Source organism: Dreissena polymorpha, chromosome 4 (genome assembly GCF_020536995.1).
Source record: "Dreissena polymorpha isolate Duluth1 chromosome 4, UMN_Dpol_1.0, whole genome shotgun sequence".
Taxonomy (NCBI): Eukaryota; Metazoa; Mollusca; class Bivalvia; order Myida; family Dreissenidae; genus Dreissena; species Dreissena polymorpha.
In genome coordinates this window covers 77646082-77670184 of record NC_068358.1, presented here as the reverse complement: position 1 = coordinate 77670184, position 24103 = coordinate 77646082, and the positions used below count along the sequence as shown (strand labels likewise).

The following is a 24103-nucleotide window of genomic DNA, read 5'->3' as shown; positions in this document are numbered from 1 at the left end:
TCCAAACTGTTTGCTATTCTGATAGTATTCTTTGAAAAAAAATGCTAATTTTAGAAATTCAGCAGACGACATTTTAGCAGACGACAAATTTCACAGCATGCAAAGAGTTATATGTATGAGTGTTATAGTGCAGGGGAACATGATCTGTTCTATTCATTCATAACCAAGCAAGAGATAAACAATGGTGATTCAACTACCAAATCCTTTTTTCTTATTATTTTACACTTGCATACATTTACCCTTGACACGTGTCATCTTCATATGAACCTATCAAAAGGCAAGTGCCTTTGTGACCCTATTATTATCAAAATGTTGAAAACCAACATTAAATGTTTAGGGCATATTAAAATACATTCACAACAGATAGCAAATATGTCTGTGCTCTTGTAAAGACAATATCTTTTTAGACAAACATAAAGATATTCAATGTGTTATAAGAACATGACTGTTGGTGTTGAGTGAGATCTTGTTACCTTTTCAATTGACAATATAACAAAGACAGCTGCAAATGCTAGACAACCCATGGCATTAATAATTTAGATAACTTTTGACAAACGAATGACATTTCTTTTGTACTTGTTCTCTTAATGTCAGATACTGTAATCACAGAATCAAGAAGCACTGGTATGTGTAGAAAAACAAGAGCACCGCATAACGGGTGCCACGCTCGGCTGCGAAAGCTTGTCAGAATTTTTTTTTTTAGAGGTCACAGTGACCTTGACCTTTGACCTAGAGACCTAAAAATGGGTGTGGCGTGTAGAACTCATCAAGGTGCAGCTACATGTGAAGTTTCAAAGTTGTAGGTAGAAGCACTTTGATTTAAGAGCCAATGTTCAAAACCTTTACAAAATATTAAGGTTTTAGCACAATGCGGAAAGCGGACGTCAGACGTCAGATGGCGGACGACAAGCTGGCTATGACAATACCTCGGGTTTTCTCCGAAAACAGCCGAGCTAAAAATGTAGAAAACTATTTCTTTCAAAAGAATATTAAAATACGTAACAAGTAAATTAGTTGAATTGATATCCCAAAATGAAGTTTGTTTATGGTTGGATGCAAATCCCCTGCTATATAGTATAATTGTAAAAAAATGTTTACGTGTAAGGTAATTGGATTATTGCAATTCTTCTCATTGACATCTATTCACACATGCAGTTTCATATTGAAATCTTGTAGCGTATTTCAGATGTGGAGTTTAAAAGTTCCGCAATACAAAACCAACAAAGGGCCAATACTCTTATTTAAGAAAGTGTAGGGTTATTGTTCTTGTGTATGGCACTTCCCCTTATTTATATCAATACACCTATGAAGTTTTATTTTGAAGTCTTGTATGGTATCTGAAATATAGCCGTGAAAAATTGCATCATACAAAAAAACAAAGGGCAATAACTTTAATTTAAGAAACGGTATAGGGATGTGGTTCATGTGCAGGACACTTTTCCTCATTTATACATGTATCTATACACCAATGAAGTTTCATGTCTATAACTTATATAGTTTCTGAGATATACTGGTAACCATAAAAATTGGTGTTACAGACAGACAGACTGATGAAATGACAGATGAACAGACAGACAGACAAAGCCAATTTTATATCCCTCCACCTTTGGCAGGGGAAAATTATCAGAGAAAAGGCAAGAATCCAAAAGTGTACATTTCCCCTGCCAAAGAGCTTATCCGTCTTGTCTGTCTATCTGTCCCTCCGTCTGTCACAAAGCGTTTTAGGGCTTAATCTCAGAAACTATATAAGAAATCAAAACGAAACTTCATAGGTGTATAGATATCAATTAGTAGAAGTGCCATGCACAAGAACCAAAACCCTACACTTTCTTTAAATAGTTATTGCCCTTTGTTTGTTTTTTGTATTATGAATATTTTCAGGGCTAAATCTTGGATACCATGCAAGATTTCAACATGAAACTTCATGGGTGTATTGATATTAATGAGGAGAAGTGCCTTGCTAAAGAACCATAACTCGTCACTTTTTTAAATAAGAGTTATTTCCCTCTGTTGTTTTTGTACAATGTAACTTTTCAGGGCTATGTCTCTGATATGATACAACATTTAATCATAAAAAACTTCATGGGTGTGTAGAAATCAATGCCGTGAATGGGAAGAAAAGCCATACACAAGAAAAATATCCCTGCAATTTCTTAACCAAGAGTTATTGCCCTTTGCTGTTTCTGTATGATCTAACTTGTCAAACCTATATTTAAGATTAGCTACACGATTTCAACATTAAAATTCATGGGTGTGTAGATGTAAATGAGGAGATTACAACGCTCCACTTTATTATAACTTATGAGTTATTACCCTACCCTTAATGATTATACTGTTTATAAAGGGATTTGCATCGATTCATAAACACAGTTTATTGGGGGGGGGGGGGGGGGGAGGGGGAGATATCAATTCAACCAATTCGCATGTTCTTCTTACAATACATACATTATTTAAAAAATGGTTTTATAGTGAAAATGCTGTTCACAGACTTCATCCAATAATTAAAAATCAAAATTCTTTATTCCTGCAAACAAAGATTTTGAAATGACACTGTTTGCAAAATAAATTAAAAATACAACAAATCTTTTTGAAATCATATGAATTCTGTATACAAAACATTTAAAATATATATCATACAGAAATATTTAACATTTAACAGTTTAATATTCAGCAACAAGACGTCCGTATAAAATGTCAATCAAATGAAAGTATTATTTAAACTTTACCAAAGCAAAAGTCATGGATAATTTTAACTGATATGGGTCCAGCTGAACTGCATTTTATTTATATGAAAACATTGTTCAAAATAGCATGAAATGTTCAGAATGATTTTAAAGAAAATCAAAACCTTGGCATCTCTTTGAACAAGTTTTAGGTTACAAACAATAGATGGCAGTTTGATATAACTTGAACTCTTGTTGTTTATCTGTAGTCTAAATAATGAGACATGCAGGATTCCAATACATACCAAGAGGTTTATCCCTAAGCTCTGGATTTCTCAGCATTTCAACTTGAGCGTAGAAACAGTCAATATCAATATGAATGATCACTCTGCTATGCAAATCTGCAATTAGAAAACAAAATTTGCATAAAACATTGTAGAGGTTTTTATGCCTTTAGTAACTTAAATAATCTAGGAAATAGTTAAACATTAGACAAGAAGAAATGCTCACACATAATAGAAATGACAAACAAGAGCTGTCAGAGGACAGCGCACTCGACTATTCGAGTGCTTGACAGTATAACATAAGCCATCTTGGGGAAATTGTTCATATTCAATCATTTATTAGACGATCTTTCAAAAATAAAAAATAAAGAAAAATTATTATATTTTTTTTTTTTTGGGGGGGGGGGGTGTGTGGTCATTTATTAGACAATCTTTCAAAAATAAAAAAGGAAAACAAAAAATTTGGTATAATGTGGGGTGTGGTCATTTATTAGACAATCTTTCAAAAATAAAAAAGGAAAACAAAAAAATTTGGGGGGGGGGGTAAGAGGGGGGGGGGGGAGAGGAGGGTATAATGTGGGGTGTGGTAATTTATTAGATGATGTTTAAAAAAAAAAAGGGGGGGGGTAAGGGGGGCGTAAGGGGGGGGGGGTGAGAGGGGGGTATAATGTGGGGTGGGGTAATTTATTAGATGATTTAAAAAAAAAAATTGTGGGGGGGGGTAAGGGGGGCGTAGGGGGGGTGAGAGATGGGGTATAATGTGGGGTGGGGTAATTTATTAGATGATGTTTAAAAAAACAAACATTTTTTTGGGGAGGGGGGAGGTTGGGGGGGGGAGGGATTCTGGGTAGGGGCGTGGGGTATTGTTTGGGTGGAATCCATTGTGGTATTCAGGTAAGTGTTGTTTTGTCAAAGTAATAATAAAATGTGATCATCAATAAAGAAGTTTAAGCAAAATGTTCAATTATATAAGTGTAAAAGGGGCCATAATTATGTCAAAATGCTTTATACAGTGGTCTGCTCTTGTTTATAGGTTGGGGTCATGTTGGTTAACAAGTGTGCAACATATAAAAGCAATATGTCAAAGGATATAGGAAATATTTGGGGTAGTACGCAAACTTTAACATAGATTTATAAATAATATGCATATTCTAAGTATAAAAGGGGCAATAATTATGACAAAATGCTTGATAGAGTTGTCTGTTCTTGTTTATAGGTTGGGATGATGTTGGTAAACAAGTATGCAAAATATGAAAGCCATATGTCAAGGGACAATGAAAATAAATGGGGTAGTACGAAAACTTTAACATTTGCTGCATATTCTAAGTGGAAAAGGGGCCATAATTATAGCAAAATGCTTGATAGAGTTGTCTGCTCTTGTTTATAGGTTGGGGTCATGTTGGTAAACAAGTATGCAAAATATGAAAGCAATATTTCAAGGGACAATGAAAATAATTGGGGTAGTACGAAAACTTTAACATTTGCACGCTAACACTAACGGAAACGCCGACGCCGGGGTGAGTAGGCTAGCTCCACTATATATATTTCATATATAATAGTCGAGCTAAAAATGAATGAAAATCTAAGAAATCTTATCAAACATACTTTCATACATTATCACAATATTTATTTTGATAATGCAAAAATTATATTATCAACATTTTTAAAGCAATAGAAAAATAGTAGACTTTCTCAAAATAGTTTTGATTATTGAATAACTCCTTTTGTTTCCAATAATTTAAAACATGACATATCTTAAAATCAGAAAATGACTGAATAAATGCAAACACTTCTAACTAGTTCTCAAAACTGCTAAAAAAAGAATCCAAAAATATCACAAGAATCCATATCAGATTTCTACAGCTGAGAATTTCATTTGGCTCACAAATGGCTTTTATTACGATTTCCTGCACAATCCGGTTCTGATACAATGTTGTCATCAAGCCATTATGGAACACTAACTTTTGCTCAGTGTTAATAATTATCATGAGGTCTTAAAGTACATATGTTTTTTGTTAAAGTTCTGTGTAAATCAGTGCAACCAGTACAAAGTTACTTTTGATTTAAAATGTTGAAAACTGACAAGCACCAACAATTATAAGAATTACATTATTTCTTATGCAAATAAAAGCAAACCAGTCAATCAACATGATATCAAGCACCATTTTCCCAAGTTTTTCTTCCTCTGATATAAGAATTTTTTCAGTCTTCATATTTTCATTATTTTATAATAATATATAATATCAAGATGTTTATTAAAATACTTTCTGTTCGAAATTGATTTTAAATCTTAGTGCAATTATCAGCATTTGTTTCAAGTTGATGTTCACATTCTGCAGGGTATTGTATTTGTTTGAACGTCTGATTTAAATGTGTATTGTTCTGATAAAACTGGGCATAATGCATGTGAGTAAAGTGTCCTCCCAGATTAGCCTGTGCAGTCCTCCCAGGCTAATCAGGGATGACACTTTCCGCCTAAACTTGATTTTCTGTAAGGAGGGACTTCCTTCAAACTAAAAATACCATAAAAGCGGAAAGTGTCGTCCCTGATTAGCCTGTGCAGACTGCACGGGCTAATCTGAGATGACACTTTACGCACATGAATTAAGCCCAGTTTTCTCACAACAAGACATCTTTATACTACAGGTATGTTGTTATTTTCTCAATGCTTACACTGATAGATGCATGCAAAGACTTATCAGATTGCAGAGCAGAGGCCCTTGTAATAAGCATGCTCAAATATCAAATAGTTTACAACATGCTTGGCGTCATACCCAGTATTTTTTTTAACTATTTTGAAAATGGGAAAATGTTCAAAATTGAGAACTAAAGTGATTTCATTATTACATTCACATTTAAAATTCCACTTATAGAGCTTGACTTACCTATGGTGACTTATTTTTACTTATTTTTTTTTATAAATATTTATGGAAATCTTCAATTGGAAAATGTAAGGGTCGCATTAGGGAAATAAATATACTTTTTTAAAATGGGATGGGTCCTTCTACGGACCCAGAATTTCACCGAAAAAAACACTGCTATGCAATCTTTCCCAGTAATTTAGACTTTAACTCCCGGGTCATTGGTTCGAGCCCAGTTTAGGGTTACTTTCTTTTATTTCTGTAGTTTTATTATTGTTTCTTACTGAGGCTTTTTAGATCCTATGTTTACATTCATCAATATAAAGCATTCAATGACAAACTACAATACATGCCAAAATCTATGAAAAGGTCCCTTTATGGGCTAAGTTATATAGCATCTTTAGAAACATAAAATGTAAATAAAATGTAAATCACAGTGCGTCAATGCTCCAGAGGAGCCTTGCACTTTACAGGAAGAGAAGAAGAGTAACTTAAAAAGCAATAAAATTGAAACTGCCATTTGAATTGTCTGACTAAAATGAACAATATTGTCAATGACTCATGAAGTTACATATAAAATGGCCCAATCAATTTCAATTTCAAACAGGACAGTTAAGTGAACAGGGAATAACTCTACTATAGTCCATATTATTGTACTCCAAGAGCCTTTGATATTTTTTGCTATAGCGGCTCTCAACATCTCTTTGAGTTATAAAGCTGAGAGCTGAATAATCACAACAAAACTCTACTACATGTACTATTACTTTATACATACTGTAGTAAAAACAGTAGTATACATGTAAATTATGAGGTTGATATATTTGGAAATTATATTATTGTTTACTGCTATTTTCATAGAGCATTGTTTGGACATGAATTCATATGGCGTTTTGACAAGCTGTGCATTCATTTTAAGTGCAAATTCTTGAATTAAAATACTTTATCAATATGAATGAACATTTTTTGTTTACTAGATATAGTTAAAAAATCTACAATTAACTTACAATTAGGACCAAATCCTTATTTTTATATCAATGCACTGTGCAAATATTATAAAAATCTGCTGTATTGCACGTGGAATGTGTACACTGTGAGACCTGCACAAAGGCTGGATGATTTCTGTGCTGTTTTTATCCATACTTTGAATAAATAACATTATTATATACAGATTGCTAGTGATATATTAAAGTATGAAATTTTAACCCAAACAATTGTAAATTTATTCACAAAAATGCATCAGTATATTGGCAATAACTGTTAAAATAATGGTGTGGATTCTGTCCCATGCACAAACTAGCACAGAAGGTTATGATAACACCCAATAACTTGTACTTAATGCTACTTCATCTATCAATAATACAGTTTGTTGAACTCACATTTTGAAGAGCAACTCTTAGAGCTTGGTACTGATGAAGGGCTCACAGCAATCAAACATGTGTCTGAGCCTGATGTGTCCAGAGGCTTTTGCCAGTCTTCTTCATCACTATCCATAGTGCCTCTTCCTGCAGCAAACAATATAACTGCAGGGATCATATTTTTTTCGGTTTTGTCGGTCCTAGACCAATTGGGGTCATGAAAAACCCATTGAAAATCCCAAACAGTCCGTCCCATTCTGTTTGCTTAAATTCCCATTTTATGAAATCGATTACACAGTGCACATGCTAACAACCTAATTACATTCTTATCTCTAATAGGTGTGATAAACCATTCGCCGGTCAGGACCAGTTTATTGCACGTCAGAGTATGACCCTAAGCAGCGAAAATTCACGCGGTCGTGTATTAGTCATGCGTGAATAACCCCCTGTCAATATCAATCGATAATTTCACTGGCTTATATCTAGCACACTAATCGGTCCATAATATGTACTCGTCTAGATAAAATCGTTGAAAGTTACTTCGGAGATGAAAACATCAATGTTATCCTCATGGAAATTGTGCATTTCATGCAGGATACAGTGAACTTTCATATAAACAAAGAAGAAAATCAGATATTCTGCAATAATTGTGGGCGGACCTTATACACTGAAAGCACGCGCTGTAACTAAACAAAACATGCCGATGCATTTTCCACCAGCGTAATAATCAGGCAATAAATGAATGAAAGATGCGGATCTGATCGACAGAACAGCCGAAAGTTATTATTGTGGGCGGAACTTCACATAAAATAGTTCACAAGAAAAATAATATACATTGTATAAATCTTAAGTAAAAATCGCGTTTGAATCGAAATAATTCGTGTACTTTATTGTTTGTTGTTGAATAACCCACAACCGGAAGTTTAGATGCGTGGTTTCAAATCACTCGTGCTTCGCACTTGTGATTTAATCCCTACGCATCTTAAATATCGGCCATGGGTTATTCGACAACAAACTATAACTTAATTATTAATTATTTCTTAACTTTTGTCAGTAACCAACATACACACAGACATTTGTTTGGTTCAGTGCATGTTTGTAAGCTATAATTGAGTAGAAAACGATTTAAAACATCAGTATAGACTTACACAGATTAATAATATTGACAACGATGAAAAAAGTCAGATAATACAGCACACGAAACAACAATGAAATAGCAAATGATAAAAGCAATTGAGAAAACACGTATGTAATAAATACTGTATTAACTTTAATACCTGTACTTGTGTATTATTGTATTCATGACTTTCCTATAGTCATTTGTGGCCATTATTTGCAAAAAACACTTAAGGTAAATGTGTGTCCATGACTGACAATTAAGAAACATATGTTTTTTTTGTTTAAACCACAGGAGGGAAGCCCATAGTAGTAGTAGTAGTATTTTTTATTATATTATGTAAATTTTTCCAGATAAATTATTTTATTTGCTTTCAAAAACAACTGGCGTGTAGTTGATTCGTTAAAAAATGTTCAAGTTACATGTTTTACAGTAAAGATGGTGTCGTTTTACGGGAAATGAAGTTGCACTCTTTGTTTCTATTAAAGGATACATAAGAAAAAAAATAATACTCTGGGCTTCCCTTCTGTGGTTTAAACTCATAAGTTAAAAATATCTTCGCGCTGGCAGATTTGATTTATGCACGGAATTTAACAAGTATTCACCACATCCGGATCAAATTCATAACCGAAACACTACACAGGTTGAAAACATGCATTCTTAAACAAATTATTGGAAAGGGATTATTTCTAATTATTTAAATGAAAATAATTCTAAAACAAATGTAATACGTGCAAACCTTTGTTTGACGTTACTGTAGCAAAACAGTATGCGAAAATTATTTCTGCTTACAAAATATCGCTTACGCGCTGTGTAACGAGCTGGCAACTATTATAACAAGGGGGGTAACTGCAAAGTATGTTCGAAAAGCACTAAAAACGTACGTCATGGACAGTTTTATACTCATTTAAAATCAGCAAATTCTTTGTTTGTGTTATGTTCTATACATCAACAAAATCAACAAAGAAGCGCAGCATTAAAATCTTATAAAGCGTCTATAGATTAACAATTCTAACTTGATTAAAGGGACCTTTCACGGTTATTGGAGTTGATTTTGTTCTATTCGGACCTAAGCAACAAAAACAACGTTATTGTTTAAGGTTCATAGGGGGGGGGGGGGGATAAAATTCATTAAAACTTTGCTTTGGTTTTTCTTCATTGAATGTGGTACAATATGGTCAAACTATATATCATTTAAAAGCTAAAGACGGATGGAATAACATAAACACATTTTTGACATTCAATATGTGTGTGCTTTATTCATATTTTGGTTTAAAACCAATACATTTTTACACTAATTTACACAATCTCAATCTAAAGTTAGGAAGGATATGCACTACCTAAAGTTGAATAAATACAAAGCTATATACATATACAAGGTCAAGTTAGCAACATTTCACAGAAAATTATTGTAATAAAACAACAAATTAGTTTTTATTCAACTGCCTTTTTTGGATAAATATCTTAAACAAACTTCTAAAAATAACTAAAACGTAACTACTTTTTAAAAATCCAGGTATGGTGGATAATAAGAGTCACAATTTTATTTCAAAGGCTTAACAATTTTGTTATTTAGCTCTCAACCAAATTGCAAATTTAAACCATCTCAAATTGAAATAGATTGCAGACGACATATAAAATTGTAAAGGAATATAAAGAAATTGGCAAAACGATTGATTTTATATTTCGATTCCATCTACCCATTTTGAAAGCGTGGCCATCGCTGTGATCCGTAGAAAAACGTGCAAAACAAATCGGTCGAAACCACGTGCAGTGGTGAGAAAACCGGGTATGTGTATACACATACCTGACAAAACACATACTTATTTTGACATTTGGGTGGCAACTAGTAAAACAACTATTAACATTAATCAGCAAGAGATCGCACTAAATAACAGAAATGACCACGTAGCGATATCATCACTTACCCTATTTCAAATATTTTCCAGCTGAAAATTGTCCCCCACACGCCTTTTTTAGTTTATTTGTATTGCTTTTCTGGAGCCGAAGTGCATCTCATAGAATACCCATCAAACTTCCGTTGTTTTCACTTTCGTTATTTAAAACTCCGTTTAAAAGAATTATTTCTACTTTTAGATTGTTAAAGCGGTGTATTATTATATATTATTAATAGAATAGTATAACGTGATGAATTGAACGGTGTTTAACTGTTACGTATCGATCTTTCTGTCAGTCTGTAAGCGTACTATTTTATGCGCAATAATATAATACATGTGATTCGACAACGATTGTAAACATTGGTGAAATGCTTCTTACATAGTTATTCTTTTGGAGTTTATGAGGTCTGATCGTGCAATTTGCAAACATCAACGGAAAGATTACAATCCAATGCATTTGTCATCGTCAACCGTTTGGAATGTCAATTAGGCGATGAGTGAGTTTTTAGCATGTTTCTTTCTATTTTATTAATTTAAAAATGGCTGCCCCCATGGTGATGAAATGACATGTGTTCGAGTTTTGATATTTCTAGATATGTAAACTTTTTTTACTATTTAAGCGTAACTTGCCCTCGTAAATGTCGATATAATTGACTAATTATATAATTTTCCGCCGAAATACGTGGAATAAACATGATTCAGATTTTTGAAAATAATGTATATTTTAGTGTTAAAATCGCTTTGTATTTTGATTGATTTTGTGGATGTTATGATACGTTGATGTACTAAATTGGTAGCAGTTTGAAGGTAAAACATCCTTAAAAGCATATATGTATACATTTTCAATGTATCACTCTTCCTTTAGTCAAATTTGAGTTCAATGCTAGGGGTCCCACATTTTCAAAATGAAGCCTCTACATGAACCTTAAAGGAGCCTATTCACAGATTTTGGCGTGTTTTGAAGTTCGTCATTAAATGTTTTATATTGATAAAAGTAAACATTGGATACAAAAAAGCTCAAAAATAAAAAATAAAATTAAAAAAAGAAAAAAACGTAACCCTCAGCAGGGCTCGAACCACCGCCCTCCGGAGTCCTGGAGTAAAATGCACACCACTAAAATCACTCGGCCATTCTTCCGACTACAATTTCAGACGTATTTTATACTTTATATAAGCAATCCTCGTATTTTCACAAAATATAACGGCAAGAACCGAACTCTCCAAATTATTCAATCGTTTCGCGTTGCAACGCTTTATAATTTTCGGGTTTTTAAATCGTCAAAAGATGAATATAATTGCTATTTTAGAGCATGGTAAATGTTCAGTATTACTGTTCGCTCATAAATATCATAACTAAACCGAAAATTTGCGAATCTGAAACAACTTTTTTTCAATTTTGTCAATTTACCCAAACGTGAAAAGGCCCCTCATCATTTATCATTTCAAAAGGCAATTATTGGTTATTGTTTTTTAGTATTGATCCTTACATTTGTTTAAATTCACAACACTAAATTCTTTTCGCAATGATCACTCAATTATTAAAATATTTACCGGTAGGCCCTAATCATTTTTGTGTTGGTGATCCCTTAAATGTTAATATATGTCTATGATATGATGTGTGTGTGTGGGGGGGGGGGTATCATATCACACAAGCGCAATTTTAAAGACGCGCTTTTTGTCCGTGATAAAACAGATACATTGAGTTATATGCAAGCGCCTTTTTGTTATTAAACGTTCTTTAAATCTTTTTAACTCAAAATGAAAGTCACGATGAACTCTTTACATAAAATAATTTCATGTCGTTCGAAAATCGGTTCGTTTCCCCACGCATGGCATCAGATTAAGACCGACGAATTGCAACAGTTTCAGAGCTCTTCATATGAATTATGCGTATGTGGAATACTAAGGGATATTTAAAGACATGACATCAATGATTCAACAACGATCTCCCGAACATTATTGAGTTGGAATAAACACAATTAGCAACAATTATCTTGTAGAACAAGCTTAACACGCTTTTCTACGAATTAACAACCACATCAACGAGAAACAAACTTGAAAACAAAGTACATATAAGCCAATGTTAATGTTTTGTTTTGAACTCAATTAGATTCGGTTTTGAAAACCAATTATATAATATAATTAACCAATAATCTTAACTTTTTAACTAGGGGTGGATTTAGGCACAATCACAATCATTTATTAAAACTGTTAAAGTCTCGAGTATGGCTTATAATGTTCAAATATAACGATTCCAGACAGCGAAATGAATCCAAAACTTGCAGCATATTGACACGAACCTTAAATGATTTACGTGAATGTTGGGACCGATTGCTTCACAACTTGAACATCGTTCAAATACCCTCAAAATGTGACGGATTAATATATTTTGCCGATAAGATGCTGATCTGGATACCGTTCATGCAAGGATCCAAACACAGATGCTTTTTGTGATGTAAGACACGTACTTAAACTATTATTGCGTGTTATATGGTAGCGTTGATTAATGGGGTTACCTAACACAGATGTCTGGAGTCTTTGAAGCGGAATGGGCGATTCGAAGATTTACAGTACTCTTAAAGTCGAATCTAACATCTTGCAATTAATGGCACAACATTTGCATGACCCGATGGATGAGTTCGTTGCGTTACTTAACTGTGTAAATTACAGTGATAGTGGCATATCGGAAAGAACTCATCCAAAAGTCTAATAAATTGATGCGAACCATGAATCGGTAAAAATCCTCTCAGAACACTTAAATTCTTAGACCATCTAAAAGCTTTATGAAACTCACGCAATAGCTAACGAAAATTTTACGATTAAAGGCATCCAATTCGAAACAAGCGCATTTTACTTTTTTTATGATAAAATAATGTGAAGCATAAACAAAGAAGGTTTTGCCCTCAATCGTCGATGTTGTAACAATACATTGTCCAATGGTGTCATATTTCCTAATGCAATCGCTGATTCACGTTTTATTTAAGTTTCGATGTTTGCTTAATGTTGGATGAATACATGTCCCATTAACCAAGAAACCATCTCAACTTTGATGTTTTGCCCGTTATGACGGAACTTCTTTGCTCGTGGGCTTTGAATTTCCTGTTTCCATCGAGAGCTAGCGGACCTTGTTGAAAGGCTCTCTTTGTTTCTCGCTTTTTGCGAAGTGTCAGCTTTGGAACTGCCGACCGAAATATCTAACTTCAGGTGTCCGGTTTGGGACCGCGCTGTGAGTTCCTGCCGGACATTGATTTAGTTGACGTCATAACATTTATCGCATAGTCCGTTGAATAAGTGTCTATAGACGGTGAAGAAAGAAGGTGACGCAGCTACGATTTTGGTTCCGAGTACGATTATCATTAAAAAAAATATAAATATGAAATCCGATTATTGTTGAAGTGCGCACAAATTGTGTCTCCCAGATGCATATACTATTTGATAAAACTAATAAGCCGCGATGCTCATTTAATTGGACGTGTTCACAGGTCGAAATAACAGTTTGCCAACTTTTTATGACAGATCCAAACTAAAACTAACACTGTTCATCAGGGACTGAAATAAATCTGATGAAGTTTACACGTACTGAAAATGAATAATGCAGTATGATTAATAATCAGTTAAAATTTATAAAATAATTAAAGCGTTACTATATCTATGCACTACCTACATTTATGACAAGGGCTGAAGCTGGAGAATAATTGCCAGTTGGTGGATCATGTGATCGGAGCCTACACTGGAGGCCAGACCGGGCAAAAAAGAGCCAACAAGTGATCTGTTATTGCGTTGTTAGCCTGCTTTATTCGAGAAAGCATGATCAATGTTCAAATAATATTTCATTTAAACGAATGAGGTCGCATTATACATTGCAGCATGCGTTTCAGCAATATATTATTTCAAGCGAGAATAAAATAAATATACAACGATTAAAAATGTTATTTGGTTTCCCAACAAATATTTTGTTGCCAAATGTGTACGCTTTATTAAAATATACGGCGCCCATTTATCATGATTTTAAATCGTTGAAGGACTTCTTGCCGCGCTGAAGTGAAAGGGCAATCTAATTTGCATTCAGATATAGACCATAAATTCTCTGAATATGAATATAAATTGTCAATTCAATTTTAGGAATGCAATTTTATACACGTGCATTGAAGAAATAGAAGATGTGTCCATCATTTAAACCTTTAAAAAATTATAATTTCCCAGAAACCCTGTTTTTGTAAAATTTCAAAACCGTAATAAAATATTCTATTGATTAAATCACATAAAGGAAGTACCACACAACTACATGCTGATAGTATATAGCTTATACTAAAGAGAGGCATGTGGCTTTGCATTAACCGTTTCAAGGCGTTTATCTATTGTCCATTTATCATGTCTATGACATGTGTCATAGGTCATAATGAATGGCAATGGATTTTTGAAATAACAAAGACCGATTGCTATAGTGAGGTTTCTCTCTTTCTATTGCAGGTCAAGTTCATTTGTCATTTGTTATGTGTACAAGGCTTTAAAATACATGAATGTTTTTTAGGATTGTCACAAAAATAGATTTGGAGTCGAACAATGGTCAAAAGTAATCTCCTCTTGGGTTTAGGGAGTTACATAAATGAAAATCTTTCTTTAAAGCTCATAATAAATATATATTTGAGTATGACAATAACTTTTACAATCGTATTATTTTTTATAATTGATTTAAGATACGGCGGGCCTTCCGAATTCTTGGGCCGCAGTACGTTTCTGAACTTCATATGCTGATAGGTTTTACATAGTCTCCTCAAACTCTTAATTCAAAATGCAAATCCTACGAGCATAATTCTAAATTTTCCAAGCCTTGAAACAATAGGGCTGCGAGGTTTCTTATTCGAATACTAGTATGTTATTTAAATCATATACACAGGCTTTTCAAATTCATCGGATACTAATGTTACTGTTAGGTAATTGAGGTCAAGCAGGATTACTTACATTTTTAGTTTCGTTAATGGTACAACTCTGAAATGATAAGTTTTAAACTGCTTAACTTTTCTATAACTTAATTTTATTCCCAATAAACGTCAAAGGCACTGTTTAAATTAAACAAATACTCGTCGAGGTCTTCATCAATATAGAAAAAAAGAGATAAATTCGTGTTTACCTCCGTCAATCTTTTATTTACGACGAGTGCCTCCCATTAAAATTTTATGAAGCACGTAATTTGTCACATATCAAACTAATATGGAACAATTGGCTTAATAGAATATAAGTGTTTGATACATAGGCTGGAAAAATACTTAAAAAAACACTAAATGATTAGTGCACCACTAAGTCGAAATCGATAACAATTTGTTCAGGAAAAAAATAACATACATACGCGATATATATTTAATTTAAGTGTGTACCTGATCTTCCTAAATGGTTAATCAAATTAAATACAAAGTATACTTGAACATTTTAAACGTATTTATGTTACGTCTAATTTCATTAACATAAATTTGCAGTTCGTTTGTTTGTAAATATTATTATTTGACATCTTCCACGCTGTTTTTAATAGAACAGAACAGAATAGTTTATTTTTTACTTCAGCATGTGAAGCTCATCGTCGCAAACATACATACATTTTGTTTTGTAATATTTTTAATACTGTAAAGTTAGTGACAATTACTAAAAATTATAAACCGGTAAATGCTGAGACAAGTGATATATCTTGTGTGCTGACCCACACACGGAACGCATTTACTATGTACACTATGATAGCTGTATCATTACGTTATACAACTAAGTATTTGGTTGTTATCTTTTATGAAGCGTTGGTATGTTTTGTGTAAGCAAGTGATTGCGTTTAATTTAAAATCTCGTTATATGGTACATTGGTGCATAATGAACTCTCTTATCGTTTTCATGCATTTTTCCCCACCAGTAGAGTTTTGAATATTGACTCTGTAACAAGAGAATGATGCCTATACACGTTGATTGTATGACTTGTCTTTAATTCCAGGCTATTGGTGGAAGAAACGCCTTGCAAAATTGTGGTAAGCAGAACATCTAAAACGTGTATCGGGGAGAACATATTTATTTTGAACTTTAACGAACAACCACTCTTACAATTTTCGGTGAAAGTTTCAACAAAAATCCTCTTTTCTCGTACAATTTTCGGGAATCTTTCAACAAATGCCCTTTTTTCTCGTTGGTTGGAGGTCTACTTTAATCGAATACCACTGTATACATTCACCGTGCCCTGTGTGACCCTATACGAAAAATGGTTGATCAAGATAAAAGTGCGCCTTACAAAATGTACATTTTACATTCAAACCTTATAAAAAGAGATTTTTGTAATCACTGACTACACCTTCATCCGATTGCAGCAACTTATGATAAACGTGTGTCACGAGATCATGGATGCTGTCATTTACATAAATGTCGGATACACGCTGTTTCTCCCCCCCCCCCCCCCCCCCCTTATAATTTCGTCCCTTAGATCCAACGTGAAATAATATGCTACACTAATTTATTTTGAATAGAATTTTAGTCGTTTAGATAATTTCATCACATAATGTATAAGAGCACTAAATTAAATATATATTTTTTGTTTGAAAGATCTTTTCTGCCATTCTTTGCATAGATGGTGACGTCACTACGTTTATTGTCAGTAAGACCGGTGTGTACACAATGCTTTTCTGCAGTTAGACATGTATTTCCACTCTTCAGTCATAGTGAACAACACCAGTCGAAACGGCTGACATGGATTCTTTGAAAAGAACGGTCTGAAAGTATTTATCAAATACAAATGTCGAAACTAACTTGATGCATACATCACCATGTTATTTTGAATATCAATATATACTCTATTGAAAAACAACGACAATTACATTTCTATAAGAAAAATAATCTGGAGATGTTTTGTAAACACGGGCGAAGTATTGGATATTTTACATATAAATTTTAAGACAATAATGTATATCTAATTCATAGTACTGGCAAAACAAAACATTTGCATTTCATAGATCGTTGCGTTAAAAATGGAAATGCCTGAGTTCTTGTGGTGCAACCGGTGTCTGTCAAAGTTGAAGAGTTGGTAAATACTTATTAAATTTTGATATTCAACTGGGAAAGAGACAACATTTACGCGGTAAGTGAGGTTAAACATAATAACCGCTCAAGAAAATCAATTCACCACATGTTATGATCAAAGTATAAAATAATGTCGAATCTCCAAAAAGCAATATATATGATAACGCACTCTAGGGAAAGATGTACAATTAAATAGCTTGTTGCTGCGGCCTACTTTTAGGCGTCCATCCAATCCCTGTAGGTTATTATATTAATTAGGCGTTTTATACGAATTTATTGACCTAAATTGATATTACCAATAATAGAAGAAGCTTTATATCAACAAAGAGCCTGAATTGTTTCGAAGCTTCCAGGTTGGTCAACGCAGACAATTAAGAAATCTTGTTTACACTTTTTATATTTGTTTTACCAATATTAAGTGGCTAGTAGAAGGATTTATGTTCTGAAACCTTACTTACATGTATTGGATAAAGAAATCTAATATATTAATTAAATTATTACAAAATAATCATTTGACTGCATCAATTTTGTATCCTGCCCTTTTTGAGCAGCATTCTTTACTGTACCTTTTGAAAATGTGTTATCCTCGATATTAAATTAAGGAAACTCAATAATGTTATAAAAACGACAACTATCTGAATTGAAAATAAAATTCTAGCAAATCTGAGCTTATTAGCACCGTGGTTAATTGATGTAAAAAGCATGAAAAATTATTTTTGGATTAGGGTACTTTGTTTTATGCTGATGATGTAGTCTAGTCCAGTCCCCATGTAAACCACTGTCGACATCCTGTAACTACTCACATTTTAAGGTGATTATTATTTTGATAGTCTTGATCGATACAGTGTAGTAAATTAACAACACTGAAGTTAAGTATTTATTAATTACTGACTTTTTTGGGATTTTTCAATAATTTGTATTTTGAAATTAAATTATTGTATGTTGATATGTTTTCTGATTCCGCAAAGGTGCATGTGTATTTTCCTCCATAATTAATCTTTTTCAATAACACGAATTTACTTTCTGACGCATACAATATAGCATCTACACTTTATGTATATCTAATAAATAAAACCAATTATTTAAAACCAAACAAGCAAATTCCTTCTGAGTACATAATGACATGTGGTAAATATTTCAGTGAAAAAATATTAAAATATTTAAAGCTGTTTTAAAAATATTATTTAACTCCGCCAAGGACGGTCCCAAGCTCGTCTACAAAAGGAGGAGGGTGGGGCGTGGGGCTAGCAACCCCACTCCATAAAAAAGCGACGCTACAGAAACTGCAACGACAACGACTACACCTCAGCAGCTGCCTGGACGGGAAGACTCCTCTTCAGTGGGGTCCATGATGCGTGTTGGTGAAAGCCTTCAGGAAGCCAGCCCGCTGACAATATAAAGAAGTGAAACTCCAGCTGCTGGAGCAGTATTGAATTTTCATTAAAATCAATTAGTTGGTCCTTTATTTAAGGCAAGTGACCGATTGCCAAAACAGTACAAAACAGAACAATACAAGTCTTCTTACGACCAAGGCCAAGACCAGGATAGGGACTTGGTACATCAGAACCCTATATGAGAGTGGCAAATCAGCACAAGTGGCCAGAGAGATGGTAAGATACAACATCAAAGTTCTGGGATTATGCGAGACCCGATGGAATGGGAGCGGGAACACGACCACACCCAAGGAGTAAGACTAATGCTGGCGCCAGAGGCTATGAGAGCGTTGATAGCATGGGAACCTGTCTCACCCAGACTTATGGCAGCGAGGTTCAACTCAAAGGGAAGGAAGACCACCATTATCCAGTGCTACGCATCCACAAACACAGCCCAGGAAGAGAAGAAGGAAGACTTCTACAGCTCTTTGCAGTCCCTTCTAGACCGTACTCCGCGCAGAGACATAAACATTGTCATGGGCGACTTGAACGCTAAGGTGGGCGAAGACAACACAGGCAATGAACTCCTCATGGGCAGACATGGCGTAGGTACCTGCAACGAGAATGGAGAGCTGTTTGCAGACTTCTGCTCTTTAAATGACCTAGTAATAGGTGGCACAATCTACCCCCAAAGAAGGATCCACAAGATCACTTGGACTTCACCTGATGGGAAGACGGAAAACCAGATTGACAATTTCAACATTGGCCGAAAGTGGAGACGAAGTATCCTGGACGTCAGAGTAAGATGCGGCGCTGACGCAGCCTCCGATTATCAGTTGCTAGTGGCAACACTGAGGACCAAGCTGAGATCCGTCTGTGGCTCTTCAGGAAGAGCATACCACAAATACAACATACAGTTTTTAAAGGACAAAACGAAAGCGGAAGAGTTCAACTGTGCAGTCAAGAACAGGTTCGAGGTGCTGGTAGAGTTCGGCGAAGAGACAGTAGAGTTCCACTGGACAGAGATACAGAAGACCTGGAAGGCTATATGCACCATAGTTCTGGGGAAGAAAGTGAGGGAGCAGAAGAACTGGATGACGACGGGAACATGGGAGAAGATAGAGAAGAGGAGGGAGCTGAAACAGAAAGTAAACAGATGCGGTGACCAACAACAGAAAACTGACCTCAGAGCACAGTATTGGGAGGCGAACCAGGAAGTGAAGAAAAGCGCAAGACATGACAAAAGGCAATTTGTACACGACTTGACAGAAGAGGCAGAAACAGCAGCTAAGCAGAACAACATGAAGAGAGTCTACGAGATTACCCGGGCCTTGTCAGGGAAGAGTTTCAATCCGAGTAAGCCAGTCAAAGACAGGAATGGGAGAACCATCACACGTGATGAGGGGCAAAGAAAAAAGATGGACGGAACATTTTGAAGAAATTCTCAACAGACCACCGCCGCAAACAGTTCCTGACATACCACCAGCAGAAGAACCCCTATGCATCAACACAAACCCACCAACCAAGGCAGAAATCATCAAAGCCATCAGGTCCCTGAAGAACGGCAAGGCACCAGGCCCTGACGGCATCCCCCCGGAAGCCCTAAAGACAGATGCGACAGCAGCAGCGATATGTTGCACCCCTTCCTGGCGAAGATATGGGAGCAGGAGAAAGTGCCAACTGACTAGAAGCTTGGGTCCTTGGTAAAGCTTCCAAAGAAAGGTGGCCTTTCTCAGTGCGAAAACTGGCGAGGAATCATGCTGCTGTCCATCCCCAGCAAGGTGCTGACCAGAATCATCCTAGAGAGACTGAAGGAGGCTTTAGACAAGAGGTTGAGAACAGAACAAGCAGAGTTTAGACAAGACCGATCATATACAGACCATATCGCCACTCTGCGTATCATCATAGAGCAATTCATTGAATTGCAGTCTTTTTTGTACACGACCTTCGTTGACTTCGAAAAAGCGTTTGACAGCGTCGACAGGGATACCATCTGGAAATTGATGCATCACTACGGAATCCCGCAAAAGATCATAAAAATCATCCAGCAGCTTTATGAGGACTCATCTTGTCAGGACATCCACAATTGGAAGCTGACAGACCCCTTCACAGTAAAGACAGGAGTGAGGCAAAGTTGTATGCTCTCGCCGACAATTTTCCTGATCGTCATAGACTGGATCATGAGAAGAACTACTGAGGGCAGCAACACTGGCATCCAGTGGATCTTTACCAAACACCTTGAGGACCTGGACTTTGCGGATGACAGCGGCCTCCTTTATACAAGCAACAGCATGCACAGTCTAAGCTAACGCGGCTAGCGGAAGAGGCAGAGAAGACTGGCCTGAGAATCAACACCAAGAAAACAGAGCTGATGAGGGTGAACAATCGACATCATCAGCCACTGCAACTACGGGGAGAAGATCTGGTAGAGACCGACCGCTTTATATACCTAGGAAGTGTGGTCACCATTGATGGCGGCACAGATATAGACGTTAAGAACCGGATTAACAAAGCAAGGGTAGCTTTCAACATAATGCGTCCCATCTGGAACTCCAAGGCCTTATCCCAGCGCAGCAAAGTCCGCATCTTTAACACCAACGTGAAAGCAGTCCTCCTCCTTTGATCCGAAACATGGCGGGTTACCAACACCATCACCAACACGATACAGACATTTGTCAACAAGTGCTTGCGTCACATCCCAACATCAGGTGGTCTGAGAATATTTCTAACACATACCTATGGAACAGAACCAACCAGAATCCCGTCGGTCAGGAAATCAAGAAAAGAAAAAAGGGATGGATAGGTCACATACTTAGAAAACCAGTCGACAATATCACAAGGCAAGCACTAGACTGAAACCCACAGGGAAAAGGGAAAGTGGGACGGCCCAAACAGTCGTGGAGAAGGTCAGTCGAGGGCGAAGCGAAGGACGCCGGAGTGACATGGACCCAGCTTAATTGAGCAGCCCAAAACAGAGTGCGTTGGCGTGGTGTTGTTGCAGCCCTATGCTCCAATAGGAGTCTCATGGAATAAGTAAGTAAAAATATGAATTAAGATTGAAAATATTGTATTTTGATATGTTTTGTGATCCCATTTGTTGGTAAGTGTTTATATGTCCAACTTTCCTAAAACAGGTGAACGCTGGCAATCATTTATCAAAATCGGCAGTTAAAATATGTCTACTTAATGTATACTTAATGTATACTTAATGTAAAAAATAAATCTAATAATGTAATGAGTAGTTATTTTCCTTTTTATAACGGAACTATTAAAAAATATATACTTAATGTATACTTAATGTAAAAAATAAATCTAATACATGTAATTAGTAGTTATTTTCCTTTTTATAACGGAACTATTAATAAATGTAAATCACAACCAACAGTTCCACGATCACAATGGAAAATGTATACTTCATGTCAATATCAAAATGATATGTCAACATCAAGCATCTATTTATGATTAGTTATTCTAACTACACATCACAGATATAGAGAATACTAGGTTAGCGTTGAATACAGAGAAGTTTATGTTGCGAGGCTTAGAACGCCGGAAGCGCGAGCCTTGGCGAGCGTTTTCGGTGTTCGAGCCGAGCAACACAAACTTCTCTGTATTCAACGCTAATCCTAGTATTCTATTTATCTCATTTGATTTTTTCAACGTGACATTTAACATAAATAGATCTAATAACCTTAAGAATAATTTTAATTTAGTCATAAAAGCGCTTAAAAACTAAGAAATGTAACCATGCGTAGTGATATACATGTATTTGTTCTGGTACGCAAAATTGTCTTTAAAAAATTCACACACAAACTGTAAAACGAGTAAAAATATCACCATATGCCTACATTCAATCTACGCAGTATGCGAATTTTAACACATTACGACCGCGAAAGGAAGATTTTACTTTACTATAATTCATTTTATTTTCGAAAGAAAATGATCAAAATCCAATATGGCGGCGATTGCTCCTGACAAAATGCTGCCGATGTCAACATACATGTACACCATCGACGACCTAGTTCTAGCAACCATAACTTTAAATGTCGCTTTTTGATTTTTGACTGGCGCGACTTTGTACGGGTCTGTCAATACTAAATAAACTGTACGCTGAAGTTTCTTTAGCTATCGAAGACCTTGACAATTTTGACGAGTAAACAGACAATTGCAGCGACTGACACTTTATTTGACAAAATATACAGGGCAATACGTTTTCCGACTTCGGACGACGAATTTAAGGACGCGCAGAACGTGTTTTTATATAATGTTATGGGTATGCCGTGTGTGATCCGATGCATCAATGGCGCTCATGTTAAAATCATTTCCCCGAGAACAGGGAACGACAAAAGTACAAACAAAAATCAAAACACGTAAGAACTAGTATCTTACCTTTAATTATCCTTTAAATACCTTTAAAAATCCATTTAACTCAATAATTGACAATTTTGCATCTAGGGTCTTTAATAATTATTTTAGCATAGTTAAATAAAGACCCTTATGCCATTCTATCACTTTTTCAAATGAGTTTATGAACGCGATAACCTTTCTTCTTCGTCACACGCTACGTCATGTACTCTACATTACTGCTGTTCAAATGAACCGGAGCAGTTTATCTAATAATAGCCGTTGGTAAACTCGGTTGCATTTGCAGATTTCTGCATACAAACATAATTATGTTTAAACTTGCACAATGTTTTATTTATCTATGGTAAATGCCCTTATTGTACGAGAAAATAATTTAATATATAAATACACAAAGAATGGAAAACATTCCAGTACACAACAGATACATGTGTAGAAAATACCCGTGTACAAAATGGGACGTTCCCAATTCCAGTGTGGTGCTATTTTTACCATCTTATACTTTACACAGCTCTATGCCTAACGTGAATTAAATAGGAAAGCAAACATAGCAGATTATTCATGAACTGTGCGATATGTGTATGGCTTGTTATACATTCTTAATATTTAAGTTAAATGTCAAAAGTATATGCTTTGGTTATAAACAATGCACATTACACGAAATAAGAAAAATGTGATCAATTGACAAATCAAATATGTCGACATACAGTACATGTAGAAAACATGTGAAATAAGTCGCGTTTATAATAAATCGTCAAAAAAATGGGGAAAATGACGCAATAAGTATGTCATTTTATGACGCGAACAATCAGCTGATTCATTATACGGATGGCGAAAAATTATGTCATATGACTAGATTTAAAGATTGATGGTCGTATAATTTCGAAGCTTAAGTTTTGTCGACTTTGTTATAAATAAAAAATAACAAAACAAAAATCGTGTAATTTCATATTTTATTTCAACATTTCATTTGGTGAATATGTCATATATATGTTTTTCTGCAAAATATGCACATTTTCTTCTAATGGGTGACCTTAAAATTCGATCAATGAACCAAACAATATCGACCTAATTTTAGCGCATATCGCATGACGTCATTTAAAAAGTAGTCCGTGCACGCGACAGGTATATTCCACAGTGTTGAAT

General features: G+C 35.1%; 2 protein-coding genes across 4 annotated transcripts in view; one reads left to right on the top strand and one right to left on the bottom strand.

The window, feature by feature from the left end:
* The window catches only part of LOC127879748 (DNA polymerase iota-like), a 52842-nt gene extending 29715 nt beyond the window's left edge, over window positions 1-23127 (bottom strand). The window contains exons 1-3 of one of the 3 annotated variants that reach the window (XM_052426776.1): window positions 22985-23127; window positions 7185-7310; window positions 2969-3064 (exon numbers count right to left, since the gene is read on the bottom strand). In XM_052426776.1, the coding sequence (XP_052282736.1) occupies window positions 2969-3064; window positions 7185-7299 (211 nt within the window). In that variant the 5' untranslated portion in view covers window positions 7300-7310; window positions 22985-23127. Of the gene's footprint in view, window positions 1-2968; window positions 3065-7184; window positions 7311-9019; window positions 9137-22984 lie in introns of those variants that run through there. The other 2 variants (XM_052426778.1, XM_052426777.1) reach the window with 2 other exon arrangements.
* LOC127878524 (uncharacterized) lies at window positions 18874-20031 on the top strand. The gene has a single exon (XM_052425056.1). It carries the CDS (start codon window positions 18874-18876, stop codon window positions 20029-20031), a length of 1158 nt encoding a protein of 385 aa, XP_052281016.1.
* Window positions 23128-24103: the final 976 nt, after the last annotated feature.

Excerpts from the sequence above, each read along its gene's own strand:
- LOC127878524 (XM_052425056.1), top strand. The coding sequence starts at position 18,874 with ATGGAATGGGAGCGGGAACACGACCACACCCAAGGAGTAAGACTAATG.